The 21,305-nt window shown below is 37.1% G+C and overlaps 1 protein-coding gene across 1 annotated transcript in view; it reads left to right on the top strand.

Annotated features, from left to right (window-relative positions):
* LOC139740060 (nuclear distribution protein nudE-like 1-A) overlaps window positions 1-21,305 on the top strand; it is a 295,093-nt gene that overhangs the window by 127,670 nt on the left and 146,118 nt on the right. The window contains exon 4 of the mRNA XM_071650654.1: window positions 17,109-17,154. Coding sequence (XP_071506755.1) covers window positions 17,109-17,154 — 46 coding nt within the window. The remainder of the gene's footprint in view (window positions 1-17,108; window positions 17,155-21,305) is intronic.

The raw sequence follows: 21,305 nt of genomic DNA, 5'->3' as shown, positions 1-21,305 counted from the left end.
ATTAAGAGAGGCAAGGTGACTTCTACAAAGACTATAAGGCACATAAACATGTGTCACAAAATAAGAACACCAGAGCATCTTGAAGCAACCTCATACCGATGTTACAAACGAAGTCCGCGGCGATTTTTGTTGTAACATCGGTATTGCATGGTTTTACATACACATGTAATCATAATATGATCAGAAACTTGATTTCTATAATTAGACTCATATTTTAGGAGTATTATTGTCCAAAAATTAGCATCAAAAAGCTCCAAATAAAAGAGAAAACACAGAACATATTACCGTACTTCCGTCCGAAGTCCGGCCTCTTCGTGTAACATCGGATAAGAAAGTCGCGCTCGCGATAAAAAGAAGAGCTACTAACTTCAGCAATCGTATTTACGTCACTGGCAGTACTTCCATAACGGCGGGAAGACCACTTACAGCCCGTTCACACCTACCTGGACGGCGCAAGACCCGTTTTTCTGCTGCAGTCCGTGTGACATCGGTACGTGAATTTCGATGTTTCCGATCGGGAATTTCAATGTTTCCGATGTCAATCAGTAAGCTTGTACGCTATTTTACGAAGTAAATAACTTTTGTCACATTTTGTAAACTGTATTGGAGGAAAAAAACGATATTAAAACCACTGAACTGGCCAAATATACGGTGGACGATGATGCTGTTAACACGCTGTAGTCCCACATACTGAGATATTTGTTACTTGTCCATGTTCGTAATTGTGATCGCCAAATTTCCCCTTTTATGCCCGTCTCTGCAAAAGGAGCATGTGTTCCTCTCTTAGAAAACCGTACAAAAGTATGTCCAGTGTATCTTCACGGCAATATAACATTATTTTACCTCCCGATTCTTGTGAATTTTGGACCTTATGTCATTCGTATCTACCAAGTAGATGTGCTGAACGTTAGTACGGTACTATGAAGTTGGAATACGTAGACGTCCAGACTGCGTCTGAGCTAAAGAAAGAGTTTGCCCAATTTTGTTGTTGATATTTTGGGAATTAAGAGCTGTTAGATTCTTTCTCTTGAACAGAGTTACAATGTCAGTGTTTTCCTTTCCAAGATTTCACTGACCTGTTAATAGTGTTAGATGGCTTTACGGTGCTCTGATGAAGCAGTACATGGGTTCACTGTTTCCATTCCACGTTCACCCACTGTAAAGTCTCAAAGCTAAAATGCCAGTTTCGTATTCATTTTGGGTAGGTAATTGGTAGGAAATAGTTCCATATGTACCGCAATCAAAATTGGCATATTATTGGTCTATCCTATCCTAAAAAGAGGGCAAAAATTTTGAATTTGATGGGGATTGAGTACCGTAAAAAAAAGGGGGGCCTAGTATTTTGTTTGAGGTCTATTTGGAATAGGACCGTAACCGTAAACCTAGCCCTATCCCTAACCCTAGCCAAGACACTGGGGGCAGCGCCCTGCCCTTAGCCTTGCTAGCTTACATAGAAGTGAAAAAAAAAATTAGCGTAGAATATGAAAATGATTTTTTACATGCTATATTATTATTAATATTATTAACATTACTGCTGTACATCATTTTAAGCGTAACCCATATTTTTTTTTTTTTTTTTTTGGTGGTGGATGGTACACATGGAACTGTAGCCAACTGGTATGACAAGAGGTAGAAAGGTAAGCAAAATTGTCCAAATTATTTAATTCCATTCATATACACAGATACATCAACAGGAATATAAAGAGTACACAGACACAAATTTTCTGTTAATTCTTTCATTTTATTTCTCTTCACACCTTTTGTCCAGTTTGTCGATGAATCTGCCATGGCTCCTCCTCTGCCGCCGCTACGTAATTAAACTACGTGAAAGAGTGAAAAGGGCACAGCTACAGCACTCCACAAACAGAGAGAGGAAGCTGACAAAGCAACACCAAAGAAGAGCGAACATAACAAACTAGACAAAAAGAAAACTGGACGGAGGGAAAATGGACATTGTAGAAAAGAGCAGAAATTAACTTCAAACAAAGAACATGGAGAAGACAAGAAAACTTGTATGATTTCTCTTTATTAGTTTTCATAGTTGAGTTGACAGTTGATGAAGTTGTTAGTCAGAGTATATAAGGTCAAATTGTGCAAGGCTCGACATCATTCTTCTTATTATTATTAAGTCTACCTTCTTTCATACCAGAGTTACAAAGAATTGAAGTCTGTGTAACATAGGTATTGTTCCAAAGGTATACAGCAGGTATAATTCCAAAGAACTGTTACATTAGTGTTATTCATGGGAACATACATAAAGTCTATGTGTGTAGGTTCTAACATCTGACACCACAACAAAGGAAATCAGTTGATATGTCGTAATGTACCTATGTTACGAAGACATACTGTCCGTGTAACATAGGTAGTATACTGTGGACAAGGTTGTAGTACGAAAACCCCTGATGATAACAATAAAATCATGTTTTCACTTGAATGTCCATACAACTCACTTGCTTCGACTGTAGTTTTTTAAAGAATATTGTTATTGTGTCACTCTTGAGGAAAAAGTTAAACCTTTGGTTAAAATTGTAAATGGTTTGTAGAAAAAACATGTTAATAAAAGTGTCTTGCAGTTGATATCAGAATGGACAATCTTACTAATAATGATCTCATGTGCCTGTCAGATAAAATGTTGATGTGTTATGGTGGAAAAAAACTGGGATATGTTCATTGTTATCATTTCAGAACACAAAATTATTGAGGATGTCACAAAATGAAGTCCATGTAACGTAGGTATTTGTCATACCTGTTTACCCATGCTGACTGAAAGTGTGCGAAGTAATAAACAGATTTCTAGTGGAATAAGTTGAAGAATGGGAGTAACAACAAATCAGGGGGAAAAAGAAAATTTCAATTTACCCAACTTGAATTTTCAACTTGTATGTCACAATTTCAGTCCCAACCCCATGGAATTACCCATATATATGGGTATCACTAAATACTCTACTATAAACTTCAGAACCTATACTACATAATTATGATTATGACCTAGTTTGACAAAATATTTTAAAAGTTACAAGGAATCTTTCATGATGATGCAAAAATGTCCCATTTCTTCCCGGTCTCCCCTACACTTTCCTGCATTCTTTTTTTCTCACGGATACCCTCTGCGTTTTAATGGAAAGGACCGAACCTCCCACCCAGACCCCAACGTCTCTAAACTATTGCAAATGGAGCATGTACAAAAATTGTCCAAAATGAAAACTGTATTCCTTCACGACCAGTAGGGCCTACGTACATGTACAAAATATTTCCCTCATTTTCCTCACTTACAGGTAGAATGCATATCGCCTCACCTGGCCTCTTTCTGGTTTATCCAAAACATTTTCATCGGGTTATGAGATAAGAGTGCATAAATCGTGACGTAAATGATGTACGTTATTATAAACATTAAAACGAAAAAAAAAAGTATACATGCGCGAGAAAACACACGTAAAGGTTTTATTGCACGTGTCATGTAAAGGGTGGCAAAATTGCAGAAGTCACCCCTGTTCTCAAAAAGGTGACCCTCATGAAATCGACATATTTCTATCTTGCCTAGCATTTCAAAATACTGTACAAATAATTTATAATAGACCCTATCACTTTTGCAAACCCCTGAAATACTTTTTACTAAAGCGGTTCCAGAAAAAACTAGAGATTGTAATTTGTCATCACTGACAAATTAAGGTGATCCGATTTTTTTAAATCAATGATTCAAGTCCTGATCGCAATAGGCATGACAATACAAGTTTCATCTGTGTTTAGAGACATTGGCCGTGTGATGTTTGGATTCTCATTTAGAAAAGGGAGTCATATCTGCCATCTTTGGTACCAAATTCTGTATACACTGAATAACAAAGATACAGCAACGAATACATATGACCTTTGACCCACCTTTACACTCCCAAGATGGCATCTGAGGAAAAAGTGGTTATTTTGTGAAATGATTCTTGCGACATCGTCTATATACGTGTGCAAAATATGGCAAAGATAGGACAGGTATTCACCAAGATACAAAATGCAACATTTATGACCTTTGACCCTTATTTACATACCCAAGATATTGTCCAATCAAGTAGTTGTTATTTCATGAAATAATGTACGTGACATGAACTAAACATGTGCAAAATATAGGGGTGATAGGACGTGTTTTTCTTGAGTTATTGGAAAGACAGAAATATCTGAATACATCGAAGATAAGCTTTAATTTCAACCAAGATTTTTAACGTGATTCCGACATCGTATGAAAAAATGAAGGGCACGTAACGATAGCGCAAAGTCTCAGCTACAACATATTAAAATCTGGGAGAAATTCACCGAAGGGTAAGTGAGCTAGTGCTCGATAAAGACAATCATGTCAATTTTCACATTTAAAAAATTCCCTCCCATAGAGATAACACGTCATAACGAAGATACAGAAAGAAGTACATATGACATTTGACCCCAATTTGCACAAACAAGATGGCATCTGAGCAAAAAGTGGTTATTTTGTGAAATGATCCTTGTAACATGGTCTTTACGTGTGCAAAATATGGGAAAGAAAGGACATGTATTCACTAAGATACAGTATGAAACATCTATAACCTTTGACCCTAATTTACATACCCAAGATGGCGTCTGATCAAGTAGTTGTTATTTTATGAAATAATGTTCGTGACATGAAGTAAACATGTGCAAAATATGGTGTTGATAAGGTATGTTTTTCTTGAGTTATTGCACATAAAGTTGCAAAAAGAAAAATATTTCAATACATCGAAGATAAACTTTAATTTCAAGTAAGTTTTTTGACGTGATCCCGACATCGTATGAAAAAAACGAAGGGCACAGTTACGATAGCCCAAAGTCTCAGCTACAACATATCAAAATCTTGGAGAAATTCACCGAAGCATAAGTGAGCTAGTGCTCGATAAAGATAGTGATGTCAATTTTCATTTCCATAAAACTGCACTCCCATAGAGATTACACGTAAGCTGGTCAAATTTGACAAGCTTACTTTCAATCCATTTTTACGAGGTGATGCCGTCATCCAATCAAAATTATGTTTATACATTTATGAAAGAACATTTCATAAGCTACAACATATTGAAATTTGGGTGAAAATTGGCAAAGGATAAGTGAGATACGCTCGAGTAAACTTGAAATTTGATGACGTCATTTTGAAAATTTACTTTTTTTACTTTATTAAGAAATTTGATATCTTTTAATCATTTTGTCAGCATTGCCAACCCATGAAATGACATGTACAACTCATCAGCTTTCAGAATATGTGGGGGAAAATGGGGGGTCACTGTCCATCCTGACGAGTAAAATCCGATTTAAAATTGGCGGTTTTTTGGCATAGTTGCACTGTGTATCCCCATTGACGCACGCGCGGAATTTTGAATTTGACGGGCCCGTATGACGTCATATTGAGTCGGATCGACTTGAAACTTGGTAGAAATATTCCTTGACATTTTGGACATCCGATCCGTGTGAAAAAACTGAAAATTTCTATTGCATATGAGCTGTGTATGCGAATATGTGCGCGCACGTACGCGTCCGTCCAATTTTTTCAATTTTTCAAAAAATGCTCCAAATGGTCTGAAACGTGTGCAAAAAAATTTTGAGCTCGATTTGAGCATACAAATATTTCAACGCTCGCGTTTTAAAATAAATATGAATTTTGAGAATATGAGTAGAATCCGCTTGACTTTAAATATATGTGACGTAAATTTCATTGAAGAATTCCATTCTATTAATGAGATAATCATGAAAATGTGTTTTCATATAATGACGTCATAGTGACGTCACGGTCGACTGATCACTGTGATTTTACTTGATCTGTCGTCTTTGGGACATGATACATATATATGGTATAAGTTTGACATTCATAGGCAATGCACTTTCTGAGCTAACCTCTACACAATTTTTGAGGAGAAAGAAATAAAGAAAGATTCCCTTTGACCCTAATTTACACAAGTAGTTGTTGTTTTATGAAATAATGTACGTGACATGAAGTAAACATGTGCAAAATATTGGGCTGATAAGGCTTGTTTTTCTTCAGTTATTGCAAAGAAAGTTGCAAAAAGAAACGAATATGAAAATACATCGAAGATAAGCTTTAATTTCAACCAAGTTTTTGGACGTGATCCCGACTCCGTATGAAAAAACGAAGGGCACACTTACGATAGCCCAAAGTCTCAGCTACAACATACTAAAATATGGGTGAAATTCACCAAAGCATAAGTGAGCTAGTACTCGATAAAGATTGTCATGTCACTTTTCATTTCCAGATAAACTGCACTCCCATAGAGATAACACGTAAACTGGTCAAATTTGACAAGGTTACTTTCAATCCCTTTTTACGAGGTGATGCTGTCATCCAATCAAAATGTTGTTATTATATGACTGAAAGACCATCAAATAAGCTACAACATATTGAAATTTGGGTGTAACTGGACAAAGGATAAGTGAGATGCGCTTGAGTAAACTTGAAATTTGATGACGTCATTTTGAAAATTTTCTTTTTTTACTTTGATAAGAAATTTGATATCTTTTAATCATTTTTTCAGTATCGCCAACCCATGAAATGACATGTACAACTCATCAGCTTTCAAAATATACAAAGAAAATGAGGGGTCACCGTCCATCCTGACGAGTAAAATCGGATTTAAAATTGGCGGTTTTTTGGCATATTTGCACTGTATATATCGCCATTGACGCGCGCATGGAATTTCAACTGTGACGGGCCCGTATGACGTCATATTGAGGCGGATTGACTTCAAATTTGGTAGAAATATTCCTTGACATGTCAGGCATCCGATAAGTGTGAAGAAACGGGAAATTTCTGTTGCATATGAGCTGTGCGTGTGTGTATGCGCGCGCGCATACGCGTCTGTCCAATTTTTTCAATTTTTCAAAAAATGCTCCAAATGGTCTGAAACGTGTGCAAAAAAAATTTGAGCTCGATTGAAGCATACAAATATTTCAACGCACGCATATGCCCGCGTTTTAATGATAGATATACATTTTGAGAATATGAGTAGAATGCGCTTGACCTGAAATATATGTGACGTAAATTTCATTTAAAAATTCTATTCTATTAGTGAGATATAAATGAAAATGTGTTTTCATATAGTGACGTCATAGTGACGTCACGATTGACCAATCACGATGATACATTAGATTTGTCGTCTTTGGGACATGATACATATATGGTATGAGTTTGAAATCGATACTCTGCAAACTTTTTGAGTAAGTAGATGCACAACTTTTGTCCAGAAATAAAGAAGAAGAAGAACCAACAAAGAATCCGTACAGATACAGAAGGTGATCCGAGAGGATACTCGGATCACCTAAAAAAATAGAGAAGCACTCTGAAAGCGCAGACCTCCGCCAAGCATGCAGCTCATTTCCGCCACTGATCTTGTTCTTCCATAGAGATATCAGTGATTTCCACCCAGATACGTACTGATAGCATTGTGTGCTAATAAAATAAAGAGTTCTCCAACAAATTGATTCTGATGTTATTTCAATGAAGAATGGATGCTTCACCAACAAGCTAAAATACTATCGCATTTTATCCCAGCAAAGTCCTAAAAACCTGCTGTTCCATTTTTTGGGCCACCCTGTATAGTGTAAGCTCACCGTAATATTGTCGTTTATCTATTTGCATCTAATCATCAAAGTGCCACAGTTTTCATAACATTGTGGTCTTTCCAAGCAAGTGTAAATTAAATGGCCCTGTAGTACAAACTCTGCCAAATTCAGTGACTTAAAACGAGTAGCATTAGTTCTCACCTTTAAACTGACATGGTGCAATCTGTATAGTCACATAGATTATTAAAATTTGTAAACAGTTTTTGAATGCGTACATTATAAATCAAAATCTGGAAGTCAATCATGAGCCCCGAATGTTCTTACACTCCTGTGCTACATACTACTTAACTACCCCCCCCCCCCCCTCGAAAAAAAAAAAATGTGAATCTCATGAAATGTTTTTAACGATCAGAATGGTAAAATCTTGGTTTGACACCTGGGTATATCCATATTTTTGCTAACAAATATTAATGAATTTTGAGCCTGTATATTTTTGTTACTCCCCTTTTGTAATTTCAACTGAAAGATTCATATTACTTTTTAGTGAAGTTTTCTTACTGTTGTTGTATAACCAGAGAACAATGTCATTCTCGGAGGCTGAATCTACCAATCTTTAGCAACATACCATGTTGATAAATTTACTATGTTAAAGGAACTGTACAGTACTGGTTGAGGTGGGGATTCATGTTTTGAACATTCCTAAGTGAGATAATGAGAAACCTCTTATGAAATATGAAAGAGCATGTAATTTTAAGAAGGATTCAATGTTTATTTGATGAAAATTGGTTTTCAAATGGCTGAGATATCCAAAAAAGTGATAATAATAAAAGGCGACAGGCCATGCCTTTTATTAGGATCTCTTTGTTTCACCTTGTTTTTGGATATCTCAGCCATTTCAAAACCGATTTTCATCAATAAATTTTTGATACCATTTAGAGTTGCATGCTCTTTGACATCTTATAGAGTGGTTTCTGAATATCTCGCAAAACGTTAAAACCTAAATCCTCACCTCAACCAGAACTACACACACCCTTTAAACATAATGGAATCTGACTTTGGAGCAACAGCTAAGTTTGAAAGGTATCAAACATTTTCATTTTTTTTTTCGCCTGCGGATTCGTTCAACAATAATTGAAAGAAATCCCATGGCAAATTATCGGTTTTTACTCTCACTAGAACAGTCTATTGCTAAAGTTTGTCTCCAGTTTTAATAGGCATAAGTTTGTTAAGTGACCACAAAGTGTTCATTAAACTTCGAGATATTTGTTTTTGCGCCATGTGATACTTGAACAATGTAATAAAATATTTTGCAAGAGCTTACTTGTGTCTGCCGATACATCTGCTGTAGTTTGTTTTTTGCGTTTTGTATTTTTACTTCTGCATTATGTCGTGATCAGGCCTTGTGAGATAAATAGGCTCCTACGAAACCTGAATGTGAGAAAATAACATAGAACAGGTGAAAAAGTAGCGGTTTGCTTCGACTATGTCTCCTTCACTTCTTTACACTAAACAATGAAAAAAAAAATACAAAAAATGAAAAATATATACTAGCCTGGACGTGAGCGGAATTCGTTTGTGTAAGAGTGTGTATGTGAGAGTATGTATATCTGCATATGTGACCCTGCACCTCAAAACAAACAAAAAGTCGCCAGACATGAATTTTTAGTGAAGACCATATGCTGAAAGAGCAGACTTTAAGCTTTAAAATGATGTATAACTCAAATCAAATGGACTCTTCTAACCTATCTTAATATTGGAAAGAAAGTACGAACTTAGGAAAAGTGTGAACTGAGAAAAGAGGCTCTGAAGTACAGTGTCTATTCAAGCGCTTAATCTTTACCAAACCGTGCTGGCTGTGCGATGAATGGGACAAAAACAGGAAGTAAACCACCAGAGTAACAACAATGGAGAGATTATCAGATTAAACTGAAATAAAGCATGCCTCATTAACACATTCTTTTCATAATTAATGTCAACTTTCAAAGCAGTAGCACTATCCTTTCAAAAGGTATTAGAGTTGAAAGTGAAGAGTGTGGACAAAGTTTTTTTCAGAAATGAAAAAGGGATTCTAAAGACACACCTAATCACACTATTCTACCAAAAATGTTCGAGATAAACTGCTAAAAAGACACACTTTCCTGCCTGTTTATGATACCAAATTTTAGCATAATGTAAAAGAAGACCCGCTCTTTAAGAAAATATGAAAAAGTCAAGTTCGGCTAGGTTGACCCATTTCACCTATTTTCAGTCCTCACGCAAAATCAGTGCGTGCGACTTTATGTTCGTTTTGAGGTGCACGGTCACATATAGAAGTATATGTTTATACCAAAAGTGGGTTTGTGCGTGTGTATACATGTGTTTGTGTGTGTGATAACTTCATTGGGCGAAACAACGTAGGATTATACTGTTTAAGGGGTTTGCAGCATTGTTGGAACCCCCTTATAATGATGAATGATAGTAATAATAATGATAATAATAATAATAATAATTTCCCATAGGCCTACTAGGCTCTTAGCTGGTTTAATATTCCTCTGAACAGACAGATTACGCCACTGCACTTGAATCAAACTCAGAATAATGAGAGTGCTCTAACTTTTTTAAAACTTTATTCCATAGATATTCTTCAAATCTGCAGTTTGGATTTGATAATTCGATAAATACAGTTTGCTCTGGCTAGGTTATTATTCAAAAGCTCTTCATACGTTTACCTCTGATGAAATCGCTCTCATTACTTGTGACATTTTTACCTCTGACATTTCCTTGGACATTTTTACCTCTGACATTTTTACCTCTGACATTTTTAACCTCTGACATTTTTACCTCTGACATTTTACCTCTGACATTTTCACCTCTGACATTTTCCACCTCTGACATTATTACCTCTGACATTTTCACCTCTGACATTTTCACCTCTGACATTTTTACCTCTGACATTTTTACCTCTGCCATTTGTACATCTGCCATTTTTACCTCTGCCATTTTTACCTCTGCCATTTTTACCTCTGACATTTTTACCTCTGACATTTTTACCTGGCACCAGGAAGATGGATGGCTTCAAAATTATTTGCTTGCCTGATTCGGACAAGCATTTTTTCTCCTTGTTCCAAAACGCTTGCCCAACTTTACTATGACGAAGCATGAGATAGAATGAAGTTTACATCACATCACATGTCATAATCAAGCTGTACAGAACTCAAAAAAATCAGAAGTCACACGCAGTTTTGCTGAGCGTGAGATCGAACAAAAAATGTCATGATCATGGTGGAGAGAGCTCAAAGAATTTGCTAGATTGCAGACAAGTCACACGCAGTTTTGCTGAGCGTGATTTCGAAAGAAAGTTTTTGACAACCGCAGTTTTGCTGAGGTGAGATCGAAAGAAAGTGTACATGTCACGATCGTGAGAACTCAGAAATTGAAACGCACCGTTCGTTACCCCAAGAAGCACGAGCCACCCAAACATACACTACAACATGATACTGTAGATTTTCAGTATACGAGTGTATCGTGCATGCATTTGCTTGGCCAGCAAGTCGTTCATGTCACAAAACAGAGCAAGACCCGACGGGGGAAAGGATGTGCGTGCACCACTTACAGTATCTGCCCGTAGTTGCGTGCACACAAAGAATAAATCATGCCCGTCCTACTGTGGCAGGACGTTCAGCGCGTATTGTGTGTTCGGCAAATTGTCCTACTGCAAATGTGCGGGATCCCGTGGTAGAATGCTAGTGATAATAAATATCCCTTCCCTTAGTACATATTCATGCATGTACTGCTTGACAGTGATTCTTTGGGGAATTTTAGTGTCATTGGGTCAAATATCAAGGTCAAAGGCCAGGTTAAAATGCTGACATTTTACTATTTAATGCTGAAATTACACTTTTTCTCCATACCTTGAAATTACTCAATACATACACTGATAAAATGGTCTGGGGTCAAGTAAAATCCTCAAATCCCCACATACCTGCTCTCGTGAACAATATCGTGAACAATTCATCCAATTAAACCTAGTTCAAGGAAAGTGAACAATCAACACATTTGTGACGCACATGTCATTTCATCGTTTTGCTGAGTATGTAAAACTGTCATCACACATTGTCAAGACGTACTATAGACCTATTGGGAGAACCATGCATTATGGGGAGGCATGCCAGTCACCATAGTGACATTTCTAGTTCATTTTTGGATTAATGAACCTCTAGGCATACAGAATTTGCGTGTTTCAGAATAACAGACCTTCAGAATGAAGACCCTTATTTCATTTTTAGATTGATAAACCTTTGGAATAACGAATATCATCCATGAATATTGAGACTTGGGTTTAACCCTATTTCTGTCAAAGACCAATTTAGCCCATTCCACACTGAATCCTGAAATCCCCTTTGACTTAATACACAGGCCACCAGGTTCCCGTACAGAACAGGTTAATTGGTCCTACAGTAAGTCTGTCACCAGAATGTACTGCCCAATTTAATCAGCTCTATTTTGACAGACAGATTACTCCAAAGGCTTTGGTACTACCACTTTGTAAACTCATCCGTTGGCTGATAGTGTAAAGAATTGATATCTAGCAAGAAAAAAGTTTCACCACCATCAACCAATCAGGAAAGCCCTCTCAACAACCAAGAAGTTGTGGGTGCCTTGCTCATGTTCATTTGCATGTAGACTGCAGTGCAGTGTACAGTTTTTGCCATTTATAGGCTTCATGCGTGGAGAGCATGCACCAACCTGTAGTACCATATGTGGGACTGTAGCAGGAATCTTCACGGGTGAGAAAAAGACCTTACCACGGATGAATTTCCATCTAGTTTATGTCTGTAAAATTAGCTAAATATGAAGTGAAAACATTAAGGATAGAGATTTTAACATGTTTAACTCAAATTTAATAAGGGGTATGATTTACATTATTTCTGTCTCATGAGTATCTAGTAAAGCTCAGATGGATTGGGTGAATACTTCGCATTGACAGTGGAAAATGCAGTACAGCTGTTGATGTAGGTGCGCATGCAGTGGATGGGTCTCTAGCTGGGGCCAATGGGTAAGGGTGTAGGGAGTAATAGGGTAAACCTCCTGCCTGAAGCATCTGCACAGTCTCAAGGATGAAGTATGTTTGACTGTTTAACCCTATAAAGCCCAAGGGGGGGGGGGGGCACATTGTGCCCCCGCTACCAGATTTTCATTTGACACTCCTTCGCCCTTAATCCGATTTCAACCAAATTTGGTGACTTTTCCTAAAATCTTATTGTGAACATTTTGATATATAATTTAGCTATATTTGATGTTGCTGGTTGCCATGGCAACCATAAAATGACAACCATGTCAGTCAGATTTTGCATCTGTTTTCTGTTCCCATTTTATTTAACAGCATTACAGTAGATGAAATGGGTGTTTCTTGGCTGAAATTTGTTGAAGGAGCAAAATTTGAAGTAATTATGGTCCTGGAAAGTTTTTCTTATTTTTCCTTTGTTTTTAATGTGACAATGGCATAAAACAATAAATATAATAGAGATAATTGAAAACAATAATATTTTCTAAGATTGCCCTTCGATTTTGTGTTATTTTGATTCCCACACCCAAGTTATGCCTCCAATATCGTTAGTTTATCATATTATCAATTTGCAATCTTGAAATTCCACTATTATGCAAATATAAAATGTCATAACTATACATGTACCCATCCCAAACATTTCATCTCAGGTCTCGTAATGTATTATTATGTTGACATGAATAGCGCCCCCATGTGGTGACCTTGAGAAATTTCAACCATTACAAATGATAAGATTCCACTTGCTTATCATTTGTGACAAATATGAAAATGATTGTTCTATAATAAGACATATATAATGGGATAAAGAAATTATACAGAAAAATCATGTTTTTAGCATATTTCCTATGTATTTCTTTATATTTTGGAAAATAGCGCCCTCCATGGGTGACCTTGAGAAAATTCAAATGTACGGTCGTTTAGAGTATGAGTTACTCTACCCATGTGCCAAATATGACGATGATACATCAAATAATAAAAAAGTTATATAGGGGGGGGGACACAATGTGCCCCCCCCCCCCCCCCCCCTTGGGCCTGCGAGGGGTCAAAATAGCTTGGGCTTAATAGGGTTAATCATCGTTACATAGTGAACTGTCATTTTCTGAAACTGCATTGTAAAAGGGGTTTGTCGTCAAGAAAATGACTATAGTGATAGTTCAGTTCGGGCGAAATAACAGTGAGTGTAATTACCGTACGCATTGTACGTCTCGCCGTACGATCCTTCTGCTACACTTGTTGATGTTTTTCTTATTTTTCGTAATGAACCTTCCAGTTTGACATGCATCAATATGCGAGACACCCTATGTATGATAGCAAAGATCGTACTGTACACTCATGAGTACGATGATACATGTACCACGATTGAAAGGCAAAACAATAGCAAGTGAGTACCGAGACAAGTCTCGCATTTTGCGTCTTTCATATTTTGCCGATGTTCGATGAATACCGTAAAAGAAAGTATAAAAGGAAACGAAAAATAGAGCAAATACATGCTGCATTCTAGGGAAATTTTGAGCTGAAATAATATATATGACACACGCAATATTTGCGTGGAAATTTTCGTGTTTTTTTTTTTTTTTTTTTATTTTAGGTCCGAAAGTAGGGGTGCGTCTTATACACGGAACTTTACGGTAATTGCCACAAAGTTTTGCTCATAAAATGAAAGTACTCATGCTACTCGGGGGAAAAAATTTAATCATCTAAAAGCTGAATACCTTATCTACAATATTTATATCATATCTCTTGTTGGGATACGAGACCATGTTATATGAAGAAATGTGATGGTAGCATGTAGAAATAAGTCCGCAGAGATTTAATTGTGTGGCGTAAGAGGACATCGTACTTGAAATACTAGGGCGCCCTCACTCAGATTATTACATTATGTAAAAGTTTGTGTATAGTATGGTACATTCTTATAGTAACAATCGGAACTGGCCATCAACAATCCCATGTCTGCACCCTGCAAAATGTCCCAATGTTCAGGCCTGGCCTACATGTATGTGTCAGAGATAGGGTCGATAATAAGTGTACTGAGTATATGAATGCTCACATACTTATATGAGCATCCTATTTCAAAATCATGGTTTGCACAGGCCAGTACTACCAGCCATCACTTCAAGTGGGATCCCAACTATATTTGTTACTCAGACTATGTAGGATGAAAACTTTATTTAGCTTCCGTCTTTAACTATCGATATTGACATACAGATTTCACAACTTACCGAAAATGAAGCCTTTTTTTAATCGTATACGCCGCAGAAATCGTAAACGGCAGACATGATTTGAAATGTCGGCGCAGCACTGCAAAATGGTGGGCAAAGGGGGCGCTGTCGACCATGCGGGCGTACAAACTCTAGCAGCGCAATTTGCATCGTTCAAAGCTGGGAAAGATTTATTTTGAATCGCCTAGCGATGATCAGCATTCCAGGTTAACCCTATATCTGTCACATACGCCGTAGCCAGACTGCTCAGACATTTTGCAGTGCACAGACACAAGATTGTTGATGGCCATTTCTGATTATTATTATTGACATTAATGTGTCATGTTATACATCATTTGAAAGCTTATGGTCTAAACTTTCATTTTCCATAATAATCTGAGTGAGGGCGCACTTCAATTTTAAGTAGGACGCCCTCTTATGTCACATAATTATCAATGCAGACTTATTTCTACATGTTACCACCTCATTTTTCCATACACCATGAGCTTGCATCACAAAAAGGTCTCATAGATGTTGTAGAGAATTTATTCAGCTTTCAGATGCTATGATTTTTCTATCAATAGCATCAGTACTTTTCATTTTATGAACAAAAGTCTGTGGCAATTACAACCTAGATTTCACACATTTTGTGTAATTTCTGATTTTGTGAGTGATGTTGGCCTGAAAGTAGACAAAGCGTGTTTGTAACTTGTCAAGCTGAAAATATAAATTGAATTGTGCTTTTTTCTTTCAAATTTATATCAATCTTGTCCTATGATAATGCCATAATGATAAGATAATCTAAGGATAAAAAATGTTATTGAAAATATCAACGCTGGAGTGTCCATGCATTCCAGTTGATCATCATATGCTAGTCTACGACTTTCTGCACTTTCCTTATTGAAACAGAATTAACTATCACAGCAGTCATTTTCTTTATGATAAACCTGCATTGAACTGAAGTTTCGCATAGTGACGGTTTCATCATGTAATAATAATAAACAGTCAAACATACCCCAACATCAAGACTGTACAGCTTCAGGCCGCCAGCAGGAAGCTACTGTAACCCTATTGCTCCCTACACCTGCCCCGCTGGCCCCGGCTAACTAGAGACCCATTGCACTGCTGTTAGTGCTGAGTAAACAGTTGCAACTGCTGCACCGAATGTGCAGTGTTCATCTATTCTTCAGATCATTTATGAGGCCGATATTACTGAAACTATACCCCTTCACAGAATTCAGAGATGTTGAAATCCCTAATTTGAATGTTTTCACTTCATGTTTTACTATTTTGACTTAGATAAAATAGATGAAAATTGACCCACGTGTACGATCTTTTCATCGCTCGCGGCGATCTCCATTACAGTCCCACATATACAGATTCGTGTAAGTTCTCCACACATGGCAAAACTGTACACAATACATTGCAGTCTGAATGCAAATGAACATGGGTGGGGCCACTACAATTTCTTGGACTTTGAGAAAGCTTTCCTGATTGGTTAAAGGTGGGGAAGCTTTTTTCACGCTGGAAGTCGTTTCCTTACACTGTCAGCCAATCACAAATGAGTTTATAGAGTGGTAGTGTCATAGCCTTTGAAGTTATCTGTCAATCAAAATAGGGCCGATGATATCGGCCGAAGCATTTCTACTGCAGTTATTGGGCCGATTTAATCGGCCCGTGACAGAGATAGGGTTAAGATTGGACTTTTTGCACAGTGTATGTTGTGTGAGGGCTCACTATGGACTGATATACCATGCTCATAGTCCAAGCATTTCAATTCACGTGAGTGATTCGTAAAATTTTTGATAAGAATGTAGAAATTTTCATCAGTGTTGTTGTTGTGTGGCTGTGTTCAAGGGTCTTTAGTAGACTGGTGTCTCAGAGCTCGTCTGACGCCGTGCTAGCGCACGGGGACGCCGTGCTTTGCACGACGTCTGGTTGGGCTAGTGGGATCCCTGCTCAAATGGGAGAAAACCTTGTCTCCCGACCCCTCCCAATTAGTGACAACTGAACTAGTGTTGTGTAGTTACTTCCTCGTATTAAAGGCACTGTCACTTGCTGCCATGTCAATAGACACCATGGGATGTGTGGGTACCACCACTAGCTACTGGTGGATTATCCAGATAACATGCATTAATATACAACTCTTGTGTTTCCACTGAAATAGATCAGTAATGTACTGTGATGAATCTTGTACTACACAGATTTGCTGTCTCAGTTATGACAGTTCTATGCATTTCCCTAACTTTTTTCAACAACTCATAAACTTTATCTCTCCTTTTGTTTTTCTTTTTCTTTCTCAACAGGACAACAGTAACTTCACTAGAAGATTTTGAGCATAGACTCAACTCAGTAAGTCTTCATCATGTTTCTGTATCTGTGCTTGTGTGGTAAATCTAAATTTGTTTTTGTCGTGACATATGCCCCTTACCCACTGTCTGTTTCCTTTTCAGTGTCCTAATGTAGCACTAGTTTATGGAAAGCGCATGTTCATTTTAATAGCAAAAATATGGCAAAGGAAGTCATTACTGGTCAAATGTTTGTGAATCATGTTTACCCCAGTGGCAGTGAATAAAAAAAAAAGAATGACAAGGGTGTCCTGTTACATAGGACAAACTCAAATTTATATAGTGTAAGAAAAAAATAGAATGTAGACATAGAAATTTGTCAAGACTTACAAATTAGGTAATCCATTCCATTTGTGATTGTGGGCGATTGGCCATACAATTTTTGAGTTGTTCATCAGAGAACAGGGATTCAAACTTGACATCTTGTGTCCAAAAAGCTACAAGCTTTGTCATTACAAGATGTGTATCGCACAAAATCTCAGTAAATTGAAGGCTGATTTTCAAATTCATCCACATAAGTTTTTAAACATGATTGTGACATGCAATCAACAATCAGTGGCCTCATGAAAATAGCCCAAATCATCAGCCATAACATATCAAAATCTGGGAGAAATCTGGCCAAGGATATGTAAAGTGAGCTACTGCTCAAGAGATAAAGTCATGTTTAGCATTTCACAAAAGAAGGAGAAAAAAGACTGCCATAGAAATATCATGTAAACTGGCCAAATTTTTCAAGGGTATTCAACTTCATCCACTTTTTTTCATAGTGATGACATCCCCATATACACATACTGTATTGCTAATTTAAAAGTGAATTTAATAAGCTACAACATACTAAAGTCTTGGTACAAATTGGTCAAGGATTGGCAAAATACTCTTGAATGAATTTGAGATCTGATGATGTCTTAATGAATTGTCATATTTTTCATTCATGTAGGAATTTGATAACTTTAAATCATTTTGCTAGCCGTGAAGATCCATTAACTGATATCTATGACTCATTAACTTTCAAAATATGTGACCATGCATCACAAAACCGACAAAAAGTCATATGCCATGGTTTTACAGGAGGACTCAAAATAGGTGAAACAGGTCAACCTAGTCAATCTGTATTTTTTTCATATTTTCTGAAAGAGCAATACTTCTACGCCGTAATTATTCCAAAGTTTGGAATCATAAAATGAATGGGAAATCATGTTTTTAGCAGTTTTTGTAGACTACTTTTTTGTAGAATGTTGTGATTAGGTATGTCATTAGAGTCCCTTTTTCATTTCTAATAAAATTCTTTACACACTCTGCACTTTCAACTCTTATACTTTTGAAAAGATGATGCTACTGCTTTGAAAGTTGGTAGCAGTCATGGCTAAAATACGTTTAAATAGAGTTTGCTCAATTTCAGGTAATTTGATAATCCCTTTATTGTGGTTGCTGTGGAGTTTTACATCCTTTTTTTTATGCCTCCGCCACGAAGTGGTGCCGGAGGCATTATGTTTTCGGGTTGTCCGTCCGTCCATACGTCCGTACGTCCGTCTGCATTCGTTTACACGATAACTTGAGTAATATTGACTGGAATCTTACCAAACTTGGTCCAAGTATAGAGTATGATGGGGCAATTACTTGATGAGATTTTGGGTGAAATCGGCCAAAGGCCAAAGGTCAAAGGTCAAGGTCAAATCATATCATGAAATTGTATTTGTTTATGCGATTACTCAAGACTGGATTGAGCAAATTTCACCAAACTTTGTCCGAGGATGATGTATGATGGGACAATTACTTGATTAGTTTTTTGGTGAAATCGGACCGAGGTCAAAGGTCAAAGATCAAGGTCAAATCCTAAAATTTATCTGTTTACGTGATAACTCAAAACTGGATGAAGCAGTTTTCACCAAACTTGGTCCAAGGATGATGTATGATGGGGCAATTAGTTGAGTAGATGTTAGTGACATTGGCAAGAGGTCGAAGGTCAAAAGGTCAAGGTCAAATGCTTAAAATGATGCTATTCCCCATATCTATGCAATGCCCGAAGGTATTTTCTTGAAACTTAGTGTAGACATGTACTACTGCGTAAAGATTCTCCAGAGAGAGTTTCATGTCATAAGGTCAAAGGTCAAAAGGTCAAAGGTTAGGTGAAAAATGTTACAATTTCACTTCTCGCAAATGGTTCAATGTATTTTCATGGAACTTGGTACATACGCATGTACTGACTGGCAGGGAGTATCTAGGGAACTTAGGGGTCATGGGTCAATAGTCAGGGGTCAAAGGTCAAGGTCAACTCCTCAAAATTTTACTATTTCCCTCTTATACTATTATATATGCAATTCTTGCATTATTAGTTTTAATTAATATTACATGTATTACCTAATGGAGATTCTCTGGGAAATTTCCAGCCAGAATGTCAAAGGTCAAAGGTTAAGGGTCAAAGGCCGGGTTTAAATGCAGAAAAAAAAAATCTGTTTTTGTACTGTAATTACACTCTTTCTTCATACCTTGAGAATTACTCAATGCAGAAACTTATGAAAGGGTCGGTCAAAAGTCAAGTAAAAATCCTCAATTCCCCAAATATGTGTACCTGCACTCTTAGACAATTATAGCAAACCCAGTTCAAGGAAAGTGAACATTCAAGATATTTCTGACAAAACCTGTCATTTCAATATTTTGCCAGTTATGTGAAACTGTCATCACACATTGTGAAAGACATTGTACTATACACCTATTGGGAGAATCATGCATTATGGCGGAGGCATCAGTCGCCATAGCGGACATTTCTAGTTTTACCCATACATTGCACAGAGTATGGCTTGGTAAGACATGGCGCTTGAATAGATCCTATACTAATTAAGAGCCTCTTCTCAGTACAAACATTTGCAGAGTGTGTGCGTTCTTTCCAATATTTAGATAGTTTAGGAGAGTTCATTTGAAGTGAGTTATACATCATTTTAAAGCTTAAAGTCTGCTCTTTCAGAATCTGCCCTTAAGTAAAATCCATGTCTGGCTCTGACTTTTTGGTGCGTACAGCTTTTGTGATGCAGGGTCACATATATGTTACAAAATGTGGGGCTCATCATCCATCCTAATGAGCTATACAACACATTTAGAATGAACTTTTTTTTTTTGCACATTTGCACTGTATATCGCCATTGACACATGCACTAAGTTTCAACTTCGATAGGCCTGTATGATGTCATATCAAGTCAGATAAAGTGCCAATTTTGTGAACATACTCTCCGCAATAGTAAAAACTGATTCCATTCAACAACAACAAAAAGAAAAGAAAAAAGATTATTCCAACCTATAGTATCATGCGGACAATAGGCAACAGATTCTGCCTATTATACACGATTTATATATGGATTGCACAAAATCTCCATGAATCAAAGTCTAACTATCAATTTCAACCGACTTTTAAGACATTCAGACATTCAATCATATTTTGAAATAGTTATCACAAATGCCCAATGTATCAGCTACAACTTATCAAAATCTTGGGGAAATCCAATAAAAGGAAAAGTAGGCTTCTGTTCAAAGAATACAGGCAGTTTATTTGTGTTTCTCCCGATCTAGCAGATCGGGAGAGAGCGGCAAAAGCGTACGGGGATCGAAAGCATCGTAGCAGCAGCGTTTGGAGGACGGGGTTGGAGCAGGTATTTTTTCATATTGGGAAGAAATTTTGAACCTGTTCAAAATTTCTTTCACCCTGAAAGAAATGCAGCCGATACGCTGGAAAATTTGCAGCCAAAATGACTGCCAGAAGAAGATCAAAGAGATCGAGAGGCAAAACTGTTGAGGAGGAGGAGGACGTTGCCCCTGCACCTGTCAAAGCAGAATATGAAGAAAAAGATGCGCAAATTTTTTAAGAAGAAGAGAGATGAAGACAAAAAAGAGAAGAAAGCATCGAAGCAGCTACCCACAAGGCATATAAAGAGAGACTGCACGTGATGCTAACAGAGGAGGAAGAAGAGGACATGGCAGAATTTTGAAGAATATGAAATCATCTACAATAGGAAGAAGATGGACTTTAAAAGCAAGGACATCAAGATAAAGCCTTGGAAAGATCAGCATGTCTTTGATTAATAATGAATTGCTGCGGAATAACCGTGAGTTGAAGAGCCTTTCCATTGTCTACAGTATATATCTTTGGTTCTGCATGCTAATAAG

The sequence above is a fragment of the Diadema antillarum genome, unplaced genomic scaffold (assembly GCF_040938485.1).
Source record: "Diadema antillarum isolate AM-2024a unplaced genomic scaffold, OU_Dant_1.0 seq00000830_RagTag, whole genome shotgun sequence".
In the NCBI taxonomy this organism is placed as follows: domain Eukaryota; kingdom Metazoa; phylum Echinodermata; class Echinoidea; order Diadematoida; family Diadematidae; genus Diadema; species Diadema antillarum.
Note: the sequence above shows the minus strand (reverse complement) of the source record. Positions and strands in the feature narration are given on the sequence as shown.